Raw genomic sequence first — 15,000 nt, 5'->3', positions numbered from 1 at the left:
CCCCACCTGCTCCTTAGTGACCTGTCTCTGTACTGTCTAACCCCTACCTGCTCCTTAATGACCCATCTCTGTACTCTCTAACCCCTACCTGCTCCTTAATGACCTGTCTCTGTACTGTCTAACCCCTACCTGCTCCTTAATGACCTGTCGCTGTACTGTATAGCCCCTACCTGCTCCTTAATGACCTGTCTCTGTATTATCTAACCCCTACCTGCTCCTTAATGACCTGTCTCTGTAGTGTCTAACCCCCACCTGCTCCTTAATGACCTGTCTCTGTACTGTCTAACCCCTACCTGCTCCTTAATGACCTGTCTCTGTATTATCTAACCCCTACCTGCTCCTTAATGACCTGTCTCTGTATTATCTAACCCCTGCCTTATGCATGTTCAGAGTCTAAGGGGTGCAGGCGGCCTCTTGTTCCTGTTCCCCCAGACACTCCATGTCAGAGATGTTCAGCGGATATGAGAGGAAACTGCCGTTATTGTCTGCTCTGTAGCGTTTTGCTCCCGGCCAGTTTGAATTGGCTGCAGATGACTTTGAGAGTTTTATTTCCCCTCAAAAGCCAATAATGCACTATTGTATTATGTTGTTAAGGCTTTACAGCTGCTGTCTCACGCCCCTAAACACGAAGCCAATCCACACAGTGGACAAGCAGGTCTTCTGTAAGCCGTTCTCGTCGAGGCTTAACACCTGCAGGTTGAAAAAACCTCTCAGACAGCACGACTTATGTCCTCGAAATTCGGCAGATGGTTCTGAACATGTCCGCCTAGTGTACATTTACATTTAGGGTATTTAGCAGACGCTTGTCTCCAAAGCGACTTACCTTAAGTACATTGGTAAGAAGAAGGAGAAACAACAATATATCGCTGTTGGTACAGTTAGGATGTTCATAGAACCAAGTGCCAAGCGCTAACAATCGCAGTACTATTTTTAAGTGTAACGACGTACAACGTACAATAAGTGCATACATTAAGTGCCAGGACGTACAACATACAATAAGTGCTTACAATAAGTCCCAGTACGTACAACATACCATAAGTGCTTACAATAAGTGCCAGGACGTACAACATACATAAGTTGTAGCCAAAGCATACAATGAAAAGTAGTCGCCCATAGAATACTTGCAGAAATGTTGTGCATAACATAGTTTAACCAAACACAATGGTGGTAGAATACACGTGTTTTAAGTTAGCGGTGTTAACCGTTACATCAGAGGTGCCACATTTCAACACAGGGTGGTGTAATCCTAAACAGAGATAGTACATTTATGTAACGGGTTTATTAACGGACTGACGAGTGAGACTGGCAACAGTACGTTCAACATCGCCTTGTCTCATGATCTCCATCTGGGTTTTATACGAGCCGTACAAACACAATTAAGGCAATCATTTATTGGAATATCCAAATATATTCCAACTAGAAATCGATACATGCATCACGGCTGCACCAGAGAGGTTAGATTTGAACAAAGTGAATCTAGATCCAACAATAACAGATAACACGAGTGTAGAAGTGTTTAGGTGCACGAGAAGACCAAAGAAAATCTTATTTTTTAACGGTGTAGAACCAGCATGTACGTCGTTTACGTTTGGAAAGGCTTTACTTTATTTTGGGCATGGAGATTAATCAACGTGACTTCTAGAGTTCCGAAACCGTCAGTATCGGAGAAATTTCTGATACTGGTATCGGAAATTCCTTTTAGGAATCTGCCTAAAGTGCAGTATCGGGTATCGGTACTGTCTAAGTCTATGAGCCGATCCGATACCATCATGACTAGCCCGTTCATCACCTCCGACCTACGTGCTTCGAGCTACCAAGTCGGAAAAACATAGATACATGGACGCTTAACTATAAGAATACAAATGTATTATAATTAGTTTATAAATGTAAAATGATCGAGTTCTGGAAAAAAGATTTGATCGACAGTAAATTAACCGCCCTTACCATGCTGTCATCGTACGAGAACCCTTCAATAAGAAAAAGCGATATCAGTAGTTACAATGCTAGACGCCAAATCGGTTTATACTCGTATCGGCCGATGCTCAAGTTCAGGAATCGGAATCGGTATCGGGAAGGAAAACAATAATATCGGAACAACTCTGGTTACTTCCTGTCCCTACACCGCAGTGGGGTCTGGGCCCGACAGGGAACGGGTCGGTGAGTGAGGTACCTGGCCGGGAGGTCATGTGACGTCCTGTCTGGCTCCTCCCGCAGGGGTGACGGTCATGTGACGTCCTGTCTGACTCCTCCCCTAGGGGTGATGGTCATGTGACTTTGTGTTCAACTCCTCCCCCAGGGGTGACGGTCATGTGACGTGCTGTCTGACTCCTCCCCCAGGGGGGACGGTCATGTGACGTGCTGTCTGGCTCCTCCCCCAGGGGTGACGGTCATGTGACGTGCTGTCTGACTCCTCCCCCAGGGGTGACGGTCATGTGACGTGCTGTCTGACTCCTCCCCCAGGGGTCAACTCGCGGTCGGCGCGGGTGCTGTTGATGCTGGTGGTCCCGGGTCACATGGTCTTCCTGTACTCCATCTCTCTGCTCCAGGGGGCCGACGCCCCGCCCATCGGGGTCACCTTCACCCTCTGCTACCTGGCGGCCGCACTGCTGCAGGTCTGGGCCGGGACGCGCACGCACACACACACACGCATGGACATACCAACACATGGAAACACACTCGCACACACACACATGGACACACATATGGACACACACTCGCATACACCAAACACAGACACGCATTGACATACCCACACATGGAAACACACACACACACACACACACACACACACACACACACACACACACACACACACACACACACAAATGGACATACTGGCACAGACACACACACACACGGACACACACAAACACACTTACACACACAAACACCTCTCTCCCATCCCGGGGAGGCCAGGACACTAAACCCTGTTGCTGCCCCTCCCGTAGCTCGGACTGGGAACACTGGGAACACTGGGAGCGGTCCTGGCTGTCAGACTGTCAGCCAAGCTAATGAGAGCCGACAGGGAATCAGCCCTCAGAACGGGGGGGGGGGGGGGGGGTTCTCATTATGGGGGAGTTTCTCTCCGAGCAGCTTGTAAACAAAGTTACTGGAAGTGTAGAGGCGATCCTTTATTAAAGCCTACAATGAGTTGAACAAGTCAGGCCCTCGAATGCATGCATGTAAACACTCACAGATGCACACACATTCACATTCACACACACGGATAGACACACGTTCAAACGCGCACGCATTCACATACACACTCACACGCGCGTACATTCACATACACACTCACGCACGCACACTCACATACACACACACATTTACATTCTCACACGCGACACGCACACATACACACTCACACAGACGCACTAATAAGAACCGGGAGTTTCTTATTCTGTCATCTCTGTTGGTCCTAACCTCTCTCTCCCTCACTTTCTCACCTGGTCCTAACCTCTCTCTCTCTCTCTCTCTCTCTCTCTCTCTCTCTCTCTCTCTCTCTCTCTCTCTCTCTCTCTCCCCCTCTCCCTCTCCCTCTCCCTCTCTCTCTCTCTCTCTCCCTCTCTCTAGGTGACCATCTTGCTGTACGTGGCCGACCTGATCGTGCGTGTGATGTGGAGGCGGAGCTTGGACCCGGACAACTTCTCCATCCCCTACCTGACGGCCCTGGGGGACCTGCTGGGCACCGGCTTCCTGGCCCTCTGCTTCCGCTGCACCTCATTGGTCCACGGCGTGGGCCAGTGAGCACAAGACCCGCCCCCTCTCCTTCTACGGACTTCCACCACACTCAGAGGAGGGAGAAGCCCCGTGATTGGTCTGATATTAGAAGACTAATCCCGTGATTGGACAAAAATAGACTCCACCTTGTTGCCAAGCAGACTCTGTGACAAAACGCTGACTCATGCCCTGGTTAACCAATCCAAACATTTACAGTAGTAGCCAGACAGTACGGTCAAACCTGTCTGTGTTTCTGATTGGCTCGGATAGCAACCAGGTGACGATGGCAGATGCCATGGTTAGTAACGGCAAGTCGTTAAATACTTCCTCTTTCAGTATGAAGGGATTCAAATATAGGATTTAGTCTCTCTCACGCACACACACAGACACACACTCACACACACACACACACACACACAGACACACACACACACACACACACACACACACACATACACTCACGCACGCACGCAATCATCTGGATTTCCTGGGGGTCATAGCGTGCTACGCTAGAATGCTAGGTCAGCATGCTAGGTTAGCATGCTACGCTAGCGCAGTAGCAGCTAGCCTGGTAATAACGAGAGTAGTAATGCGTGGCAGCAGCTCTTGGGCCACACTGTGAATCACTTGAGCAGGAACACGACTTCATATCTCAGAGAGAGGTCGTGCGGGGAAATGAAAAAATTAAAATACCTACTGGAATTCATGATTTGGCCCACTTTCTTGTTCTCTGTACATATTCAGAGTAATATCCATTGCCATGAACGTGGACGCCTTCGTAGCCGGGATAAGAAACAATTGATTGAAATTTTTCATTTGACATTAGATTAGAAAACTGACCTAGTTTTGTGTTTTAAGGTTGAAGTTCCTCCCGATCATGTAGTCAGAGGAATGTGTTTCCCCGAATGTTGCCCCACACACGCCCATGGGGACAAGTCATTAAGCAAGCTATGCAAAGTTGTGCAGAGCCAAAGACCTAAAGATCCGTCTCTGATGACAACAGAGTCCCTATTTTATAACCTAATATCTTAACTATCTAAAATTTCCGTTTCATCAATTCAATACCGTCTGATATAGTACGTCAATACCGGGTTGTTTAGAATTGAGGAAGTACTTTCTTCCAAATGTGTTAAACCCTAGAGACTCTCACAGCCCTGTTGTTGTCTGTTGTGGAAGCAGAACGCGTTGTTGATTGTCATCATAACTGAGTCACTCAGTGACATGTCTTACCTCATCATGTTGTCTTGCAGTTTGCAACGTCTCCTCAGCTCATCTCTATGCACAACATTTCAAAAATATTAGCCTTATATAAGCGTAACAATATTCGTCCATCAAGTGTACCGTCATATTGCCAGCTCTGTCTTTTTCGTCACACTAGTACTGCAGTATCAAAAGCATAAGCAGTACCTCAAAGTAGCACAGAAAAAAGCCGTCTTAAGTTGAACCCCGTCCTCTCTGATCGCAGCAAATCATCCATCAAAACAAACATGCCAAAGTTAAAAGTAGTCGTCGCCGTGATGTATTCTGTCGTGATGTGCTTCATCTGGACGTTAAGACGCCCCTCACAGGCCCGCAGCAGTCCCAGGGCCTTCTGCAGCTACACATGTCCAACCATTGGGAACACGAGTGTCCTGGACAGTAGAAACTAGCGTGTGAAATCACCGTACCAATGTGGAGTTGCACGAACGTACACGTAATGTCACTCATCTGAAGGTCGTGGGAAGTACCTCTAGAGGTGGCTGACCTCCTGATCTTAACTTAAAGAAACAGCAGCACTTTGTGTCCGTGTGCAGAACCTTAGAAGCTTTGTTCGAAACGGTGTCTTCACGCACGCTGGGTGGGAAACCCCCTACACACTCACTGCCACTCGGTCCCACGTGCACTTTAGAAACAGATGTGCACGTTGGTTACCCGTGCACTTTAGTGACAGACGTGCACGTTATGACTGGTGCACTTTAGTGATAGACGTGCGTGTTGGTTACACGTGCACTTTAGTGACGGACATGCACGTTGGTTACACGTGCACTTTAGTGACAGACGTGCACGTTGGTTAAACGTGCAGCGATGAAATGCCTTTTCTTCAAAACAGCGTAGTTGCCTGAGCTTCCGAGTCCGTGTGTCTTCGTTTGTTTGTGTGCACACAAGTTGTGGCGATGGTAAAAATGTGTGATTGTGTTGTTGTGTTGTGTGTCTGTGGACGGTTCTATTTTCATATGACCTAAAAGAACAATAAAATATAATTACTTCTTCTCGTTTTCTTTTATAGATATGCTATTGTTCGGTTGTATTGGGATCGGTCAACATTTCCCCTGGTTACCGTTCAACTGTTCCAACCAATAAAATACTAAATTCTTAAGCGTTGGCGCAATGCAGCTGTAGAGGAACAACAACGTTTCATCAGTTTGATGGTGTTCTCAGCAACGTGAGAAAACTTGAACCTGCTTCTTTAAACACCTGAGGGTTACTAAACATGCGGGCATGTGGCCCAGATCAAGTGACTTCAGACGTTGTCACAGAGGTAAGTGTGTTTCTATGGCAGAGATTTTTAAACCAGTCAATATCTAGCGAGATGGACGATTTAAACACGTTGCCAAAAGGGGGCCGAATCATCTTCTTATTCCGCCTGTATTCCACCTGGAGACGCTGAGGAAGAATCCTCAGGGTTTACACCTCAGCCGCAGTGGGGCCGACGTTCCCTCACCCTCCCTGAGTCCTCATGGAGCTCCTCTGAGCGAGGGAGAGAGAGGGAGGGGGAAAGAGAGAGAGAGAGAGAGAGAGAGGTTAGCACCAGGAGAGAGAGAGAGAGAGAGGGGGGGAGAGAGAGTGAGGTTAGGACAAGGCCTGCTGTCTGTCTGTCCGTCACGGCCTACAGCAAGCAGTGGGAAGTTTTTCCTGGACTGTAGCACATGTTTCCAAACTACAAGAGGACTCTGCTGTCATTACAGAGTGATAGGGACGGGTTGAGTCTAGACACACAATAACACAGCTTCATGAACACAGGGCTCAAAATATCTGAACCTTAAGGAGAGCGGGCGAGAGATGACTCGTCCGTGGTTAGCGTCCCAGACGGAGTATAAAGCCAGAACCCGCGGAACTCAAGAGTGAACAGAAGGTGATCCGGAGACGGCATCCATCCCCAGGTTTACAGCAGGCTGACATGAAGTCATTAGGTGTGTGTAAAGGGTGTGAGTGTGTGTGTGTGTGTGCGTTCATTCTGAACAAGAGCACCACTGACCAGAGCTCTGGAGCTGTGGTGCTGAACCACAGTCATCTGCTTGTTTGCTCAACCTGCACAGAGCTACACACACACACACACACACACATAATCCACACACACTCTCAGTCAGAGAAATGCACCTACTGGAATGATGATATGGCTCCAAAACACACACACACTGTCCTGTGTCTATATGGGAGTGGCATTAAAGTAACAACATCAGTCCCTTAGTTTGTGTTGCTGCATATTTAAACATTTTATTCTTCACTTCAAGTTTCTCAATCTTCGAGAAGACTAATTCTACCTGGCGACAGCTGGTTGTGCAGAACAGCTAAAAAGCGACAGATGAGTTCCAGCCCTCAGTTTCAACAACTGTTTCATAGGAAATAGATACAAAACATGTTCAGCACACCATCACAGAGAGTCTGTTTCCTCCTCATAATAAATACTCTTGTGCTTGTTTCATAAATAACGTTTCAGGGACTCCAAAGGTGTCTTCTGTTTCACAGTCGGTGTGTTCGCTCGTGAACGTTGACGCGAGAAGATCCTGCTTCTTGAACGTCTTGGACAAAGTTTGAAGAAGATTGAGACCACCTTAACAGCCTCAACTAAACAATACCACCTTAACAGTCTAAAAAAAAACAAGACCACATTAACAATACCACCTTAACAGCCCCAAACCAAACAATACCACCTTTACAGCCCAAAACTAAACAATACCCCCTTAACAGCCTCAATTAAACAATACCACATAAACAGCCTCAAACTAAACAATACCACCTTCACAGCCTCAAACTAAACAATACGCCCTTAACATCCTCAAACATAACAATACCACCTAACAGCCTCAAACTATAAAAAATACCACCTTAACAGCCTCAAACTAAAACAATACCACCTTTACTGCCTCAAACTTAAGAATACATAACAGCCTCAACTAAAAAGACCACCTTAACAGCCTCAAACTAAAACAATACCACCGTAAAAGCCTCAAACTAAAACAATACCACCTTAACAGCCTCCATCTATAGAATGCCATCTTAACAGCCTCAAACTAAAACAATACCACCGTAACAGCCTCAACCTAAACAATGCCACCTTAAAAGCCTCAAACTATAACAATACCACCTTCAAAAACTCAGACTGAAAGGGCATTTGAATCTATTCCAACGCAGCAATTCCACCAATTGGCGTTTTGAGCTGAGCTGCAAACACAGTGAACTATTTCCTTCTCGTCCCCCGAGGGCCCGGATAGAGGCCCTTCTGTGTTCCGACTCGCTCCTCATTTCACTTCCCTTCCTGTTTCGGGAGACTGGCGAGCCTGGAGTCAAAAAGCGCTTCTTCCATTTCCATTTTTTTTCCATCCGAGCGGGCGAAGCAACAGAACCAAAGCCTGTCCCTTCCTCTGTCCGTCAGTCCGTCCAGTCGGCACAAAATGGATTCCCCTCGCCAAGGAACCCAACCAGAGGGCCTCAGTCTTTAACCTCCTTTACAGCGAGTACGGGCGGGAGGAACGCCCGAGAGACGTGAACAAAGTGCCGGGTTCCCCTGATCCTCCCCGGTGTTCCTCAGGGCGTGCGGAGGTACCGCGGCATGGAGTAGTTGAACAGCAGGAAGTCCATGCGGTACATGTTGACCAGCTTCTTCTGCAGGAAGGGGCTGACGTCCTGGAAGAAGCGCGCCGCCATGTCCCGGTCGGTGCGGGCGCTCTTCCCCGAGGAGGGGAACCGCACGCTGCCCTGGACGCCCGCCAGCCCCAGGACGGCCTGGGAGTCGGGCTCCAGCGTCTCGTACTTGCCCACCACGTCGTAGTGGATGAGGCAGGGGTGGCACAGCGAGTGCACCCGCTCCCAGTGCTCGTTCAGGGGCTCCTCGCGCTGCGTGCGGGGGTCCACCAGGTACTGGATGAACTCCCGGAAGGAGACGTCGGCGCCGGCCTCCGCCGCGCCGGGCCGCGCGCCGGGCCGGTGCCGGCGGATGATCTTGGTGCCGTAGCGCTTGTGGAAGGCCTCGTTGTAGCTGCGCGTGAACTTGTTGCGGTAGGCCGACACCAGCCGCTCGAAGGGCTCCCGCACGAACACGAACTTGAGGTAGGAGCGCAGCCGGCGGTTGATCTCGGCGGCCGGGAACTCGGAGAGCGTGCGCAGGTTGCCCGCCACGTGGGCCTCGTGGGCCGGGATGGCCAGCGGGTCCGAGTAGCGGCCGTCGCCCGTCAGCACCATCAGCACGCGCTTCCAGTTGGTGCACGCCACCTGTTGGACGGGAGGGGAATCACTACCGCCGCACGGCACGCCTCAGGCCGGAGACAGACGGAGTACAGAGGGAAAGACGGACGGACCTAGAGCTGAACCTAGATAGTGATAGATGTGTAAACAATCTAGTCAGACGTAGAGCTATATCGAGATAGTGTTAGCAGTACCTCTAGTCAGACCTAGAGCTATATCTAGATAATGATAGCAGTGTATATGTCTAGTCAGGCCGAGAGCTATATCTAGATAATGATAGCAGTGTATATGTCTAGTCAGGCCGAGAGCTATATCTAGATAATGATAGCAGTGTATATGTCTAGTCAGGCGTAGAGCTATATCTAGATAATGATAGCAGTGTATATGTCTAGTCAGGCGTAGAGCTATATCTAGATAATGATAGCAGTGTATATGTCTCGTCAGGCGTAGAGCTGTATATGTGTCTCTATATGATATCTGTGTGGTTACCTTGGGCACGTAGCAGTAGATGAGGCCATGCTTGTCGTCCACGATGAGGTGTCGGAGGTCGTCCGGGGACAGGACTCGCCTCTTCCTGGTCTGGCTAAGACACGCCTCCTCCAGCAGCTCGCGGCGGCCCCGTAGCGCCGACTGGGCGTACGATTGGTCAGAGTCCTGGGGGGGGGGGGGGGGGGGGGAGAATGGGGGAGAGGGGTATGATTAGTTGGGGTCTCATGTACAACACTTCTATGGCCACTAGGGTGATCTCCATGCTGATCTTCATGCATTCACGTATTCCTGCACACACACCTGTACAATATTGACCTGTATGTAAGTTACCTGGACATTAGTAACCTTCACATTAGCCACCCGTTAATCATTATTAATGACGGGTATTTACATACAACATATAATTAGTTGCCTGTTCATTAGGTACCTGACCATAAGTTACCTGTGCATTTATTAGCTGCACTTAATTACCTTTATACTAACGACCTGTTAATCAGTTACCTGTACTGAATTACCTTTACACTAGCTACCTGTTAATCAGTTACCCGTACTTAATTACCTGTACAAGGTAATACGGTGCCTGAACAAGAGCAGGAACTGTTCACTAGTTACTTACAGTTTTAGTAACAGTACCAGTAGCAGTGGTACTGTTATTACTGGGGAAGTAATCCCACTTGATCTCAAATGACTTCAACAGAGCAGACCTCATCACCACCAGGGTGGGCACTGGGGAGGGGGGGGGGGGGGTTTCCAGCCATGCCACCACAACACTCCCAATAAGATCCTTTTGGAGGATTCCAGCCTGCAAACATGCTCAGCATGACCCACTGATATCTAGGGCTGCTCTCGCCACTTGTTGTCAGAAGCTCTGTGGGGTCTGCTTGCATTCGAACGGTTCTGTTTAACCACGGACAAGGCGACTGAAGTCCCTACATAGTTCTCCTCTTTTAGACGTTTTTTTACTGTAATTCTGATGGCATGCTACGATTGTCCCCAACCTCACTTTGACATATTTTAAGGATGGAGGCGTCTGCTAAACGCAAATGTAATGTAATGGGGTGTGATGTACATTATGGGATGGAAAGATGTTTGTGTCCTGGACTCTTATCCAGGCCGATGTTTGGATTGGAAGCCGGTGGTGCTGGGAGATGAATGGCCACCCGTCTGGCCCGGAGGACTGGTGTGTTAGGACATGTTATGAAGGCCAGGAACCTGTTTTCATTAAGAACTGTGAGCTTTGAAACAGGAAACCATTTAGCCAGAGGGATCTCACTGCCTGGAGGCGGACACACACCTTCACGTCTCCCAGCAGACGGAGGCATTAGAAACTAACGGTGAAATGTGAAAATGTAATCCATTACTGAATATGCTATATTATTATATTTCATTTACAAGTTGAGAAGTTAAGAAGGTCTCATTTGTCAGAGAGGGAAATCTTTCTACGGTGTCCCTCTCTAGAGTTCAGCTGGGTGGTCCAGAGTGATGTAACGCACCATACTCTGTGTAGTGCGTTACATGGTGTGTGTGTGTGTGTGTGTGTGTGTGTGTGTGTGTGTGTGTGTGTGTGTGTGTGTGTGTGTGTGTGTGTGTGTGTGTGTGTGTGTGTGAGTGTGTGTGTTTGTGTGTAGCTGTGTGTGTGTGTGTGTGTGTGTGTTTGTGTCCCCACCTGGTCTCCGTTGTAGAGGGACCGCAGGGGGTTTCTCCCGCTCCTCCCGAGGGGGGGGTGGGTGGAGGTGGAGCCGGTGCTGGTGATGGGCTCCACATCTGCAGACACAACACAGATCTCAGACCAGGTCCTTAACACAGATCTCAGACCAGGTCCTTAACACAGATCTCAGACCAGGTCCTTAACACAGATCTCAGACCAGGTCCTCAACACAGATCTCAGACCAGGTCCTTCACACAGATCTCAGACCAGGTCCTTAACACAGATCTCAGACCAGGTCCTCAACACAGATCTCAGACCAGGTCCTTCACACAGATCTCAGACCAGGTCCTCGACACAGATCTCAGACCGGGTCCTTCACACAGATCTCAGACCAGGTCCTTGACACAGATCTCAGACCAGGTCCTTAACACAGATCTCAGACTAGGTCCTTAACACAGATCTCAGACCAGGTCCTCAACACAGATCTCAGACCAGGTCCTTCACACAGATCTCAGACCAGGTCCTCGACACAGATCTCAGACCGGGTCCTTCACACAGATCTCAGACCAGGTCCTTGACACAGATCTCAGACCAGGTCCTTAACACAGATCTCAGACCAGGTCCTTGACACAGATCACATACCAGGTCCTCGACACAGATCTCAGACCAGGTCCTTGACACAGATCTCAGGACAGGTCCTTAACACAGATCTCAGACCAGGTCCTTAACACAGATCTCAGACCAGGTCCTTGACACAGATCTCAGACCAGGTCCTTAACACAGATCTTAGTCCAGGTCCTTAACACAGATCTCAGACCAGGTTCTTAACACAGATCTCAGACCAGGTCCCCGACACAGATCTTAGTCCTGTAGGCGGCTGTAACTCAGGCATTTAAACACGCACGCACACACACACCCAAGCACAAACGCACACACGCACACACACACACACACACACACACACACACACACACACACACACGTCAGAAAGGTCCTGACAGACCTACTGAGACAAGGCGCTAGGTTTCTTGCTCCAAAGGCAAGTCGAAAGTGCAGCAGAGGATTTTAATCAGCAACTGTTTGGGTGCCATCCACCTCCTTCTCTCATAATAAACCCCTTCCAGATGAAGGTACAGGAGTCTGGTCGGGCTGGAAGGTAGTGTTTGTCAGACTTGGAGGTGGTGTTTGCTGTGATATTGCGATTCCAGAAGATAGAACACAAGGAAATCTTTTTCTGTTGTTGACTGACGATTCACCCGTCTGAATCCAAACCTTCGACTTAACAAACTGCGTTTGTGTGGCTAGCTACCTCGTCTTTCACGCATCGACTAAACCAAATCTCCTTGGGTGGGGTGAGATAACAGAGAGATGTCATGGAGTTTCTCCCTCAATGATAAAATACAGAGAAACAGATGAAGGGACCAACCAGCTGTTGGGCAAAGACTGGACAATAAAGAGAACCAGATCTTTACGAGGATAAGATCAGAGAAACGAGAGATGTGACTCAGTCTGCTTCATGGTGTTATCTGCTGGATCCATTAGGAATCATTGAGGATCTAGACTTCCTCTGAACTATTCTCCACCACCACCACCACCAACACCACCAGAAGCTCCGCCAGCACCTCCACCCACCAGGGTGGTGAAGATGGGACAGAGGTGAGGCAGAGCCAGGGCTGGCCCCAAGGAGCCCAGGGGGTCTTCCGCAGACCCCCAGACTACTGGACCAGCGTGTCTGAGGAGGATTAGCTCAGGAGGTAGAGCAGTTGTCTCGTAACCGAAAGGTTGCTAGTTCGATCCCCAGCTCCTCCTCGCTGAGTGTTGATGTGTCCCTGAGCAAGACACTTAACCCTAACTGCTCCTGACGAGCTGGCTGTCGCCTTGCATGGTTGACTCTGCCGTCGGTGTGTCAATGTGTGTAATAGCTGGTGTAAGTCGCTTTGGATAAAAGCGGCTGCTAAATGCCCTGATTGTAATTGTAGACCGATGAGAAGGAGATGAAATGAGAGACAGAAAGAGAGAGAGCAGACAAAGAGAGAGTACGTCATATCTACCCTACGGGATGTCATTTGCATTTAGCAGACGCTTTTGGCAAAGCGACTAACAACGGTTAATACACGCATTGACACATCGACAGTGGAGTCAACCGGGCCAGGCGACAGCCAGCTCGTCGGGAGCAGTTAGGGTTAAGTGTCTTTCTAAGGGACACCTCGACACCAAGCTAGGGGGAGCCGGGGATCGAACTAGCAACCTCCTGGATGCAATTCAACCTGCTCTACCTCTCACCCAACCCAATAATGTCTCCGGAGATGTTCAAAGAGTGAGGGCCGGTTCCAGTTTTCTAGATTTTCTAATGAATAGAACGTCATTTAGTTTCATTTGTCAGCTGCGAGAGAGAGAGAGAGAGAGAGAGAGAGAGAGAGAGAGAGAGAGAGAGAGAGAGAGAGAGAGAGAGAGAGAGAGAGAGAGAGAGAGAGAGAGAGAGAGAGAGAGAGAGAGAGAGAGAGAGAGAGAGAGATAAACACACAGTTTCTTGTCTGGTCTAGTCTGCACTAGTGCCTAGTAAAGACCATTGGGACATTTCTATTCATCATCAACAATGCGTCCACACACGTCTGTCATCACCACTTCCCCTGTAACCCAGGAAGTAACACACACCCGCTCGCACACACATACACACACGTGCACACACACGCACACACACACACACACACACCGACTGCCAGGCCCCCATGAGCACAGCAGCAGCAGCAGTCGACGACAGTTTCAAGCAATGAGATTTAAAGAGCCGGTGAGCTCTTCGCTGAATTGGATGAGTTCAACACTATGAGATTTAAAGAGCCGGTGAGCTGTTCACTGATTCAGATTAATTCAACACTATGAGATTTAAAGAGCCAGTGAGCTGTTCACTGATTCAGATTAATTCAACACTATGAGATTTAAAGAGCCAGTGAGCTGTTCACTGATTCAGATTAATTCAACACTATGAGATTTAAAGAGCCAGTGAGCTCTTCGCTGAATTGGATGTGTTCAACACTATGTAATTTAAAGAGCCAGTAAAACCACTTTCTCAGATGGAATTTGAACATTTTGTGATTTAAAAAAATGTGTTTTGGAGTTTTAGGAAAGAGGGGCGGGTGTTATCTCCATGGTTACGACCCAAACCCACTTTATGATACTTTTTTACTACCATCGTTGTGTAACTGTTATGAGCTCATCTCCAGGTCTCGAAACAGCCCTAAGACCTGGTCCCGAGCGGGCCAGGTCCACGAGGTCTCTTAACAGTCCAAGACCTGGTCCTGAGTGGTCCAGGTCCACGAGGTCTCTAGACAGTCCATGACCTGGTCCTGAGTGGTCCAGGTCCACGAGGTCTCTAGACAGTCCATGACCTGGTCCTGAGTGGTCCAGGTCCACGAGGTCTCTAAACAGTCCATGACCTGGTCCTGAGGGGTTCAGGTCCACGAGGTCTCTAAACAGTCCATGACCTGAGGGGTTCAGGTCCACGAGGTCTCTAAACAGTCCATGACCCAGTCCTGAGTAGTCCAGGTCTAGAGGTCTCTAAACAGCCCTGGGTCCTGTGGGGTCCAGCTCTTAGAGGTCTCTAAACATCCTGGGACCTCAGGAAACATCAGGGACATTAAACAGACCTCAAGGACACTTTCTACAAACACTGTTCCATTACCCACGTAATATCGCCTCCCAGT

The 15,000-nt window shown here is 48.9% G+C and overlaps 4 protein-coding genes across 6 annotated transcripts in view; 1 reads left to right on the top strand and 3 right to left on the bottom strand.

The window, feature by feature from the left end:
* Positions 1–5,968, top strand: part of LOC132458713 (solute carrier family 41 member 1) — a 19,322-nt gene extending 13,354 nt beyond the window's left edge. For both annotated transcript variants that reach the window (XM_060052957.1, XM_060052968.1), the window contains exons 10-11: positions 2,461–2,612; positions 3,574–5,968. In XM_060052957.1, the coding sequence (XP_059908940.1) occupies positions 2,461–2,612; positions 3,574–3,747 (326 nt within the window). In that variant the 3' untranslated portion in view covers positions 3,748–5,968. The remainder of the gene's footprint in view (positions 1–2,460; positions 2,613–3,573) is intronic.
* LOC132463097 (proteasomal ubiquitin receptor ADRM1-like) overlaps positions 1–15,000 on the bottom strand; it is a 409,794-nt gene that overhangs the window by 263,094 nt on the left and 131,700 nt on the right. The window lies entirely within an intron of this gene.
* LOC132463270 (troponin C, skeletal muscle-like) overlaps positions 1–15,000 on the bottom strand; it is a 376,397-nt gene that overhangs the window by 322,677 nt on the left and 38,720 nt on the right.
* The window catches only part of LOC132458719 (carbohydrate sulfotransferase 11-like), a 7,808-nt gene continuing 1,110 nt past the window's right edge, over positions 8,303–15,000 (bottom strand). Inside the window, exons 2-4 of the mRNA XM_060052982.1 lie at positions 11,318–11,415; positions 9,652–9,816; positions 8,303–9,189 (exon numbers count right to left, since the gene is read on the bottom strand). Of these exons, the coding sequence (XP_059908965.1) occupies positions 8,506–9,189; positions 9,652–9,816; positions 11,318–11,415 (947 nt within the window). The 3' untranslated portion in view covers positions 8,303–8,505. The remainder of the gene's footprint in view (positions 9,190–9,651; positions 9,817–11,317; positions 11,416–15,000) is intronic.

This window comes from Gadus macrocephalus, chromosome 1, assembly GCF_031168955.1.
Source record: "Gadus macrocephalus chromosome 1, ASM3116895v1".
In the NCBI taxonomy this organism is placed as follows: Eukaryota; Metazoa; Chordata; class Actinopteri; order Gadiformes; family Gadidae; genus Gadus; species Gadus macrocephalus.
This window is presented reverse-complemented; position numbering and strand designations above follow the sequence as displayed.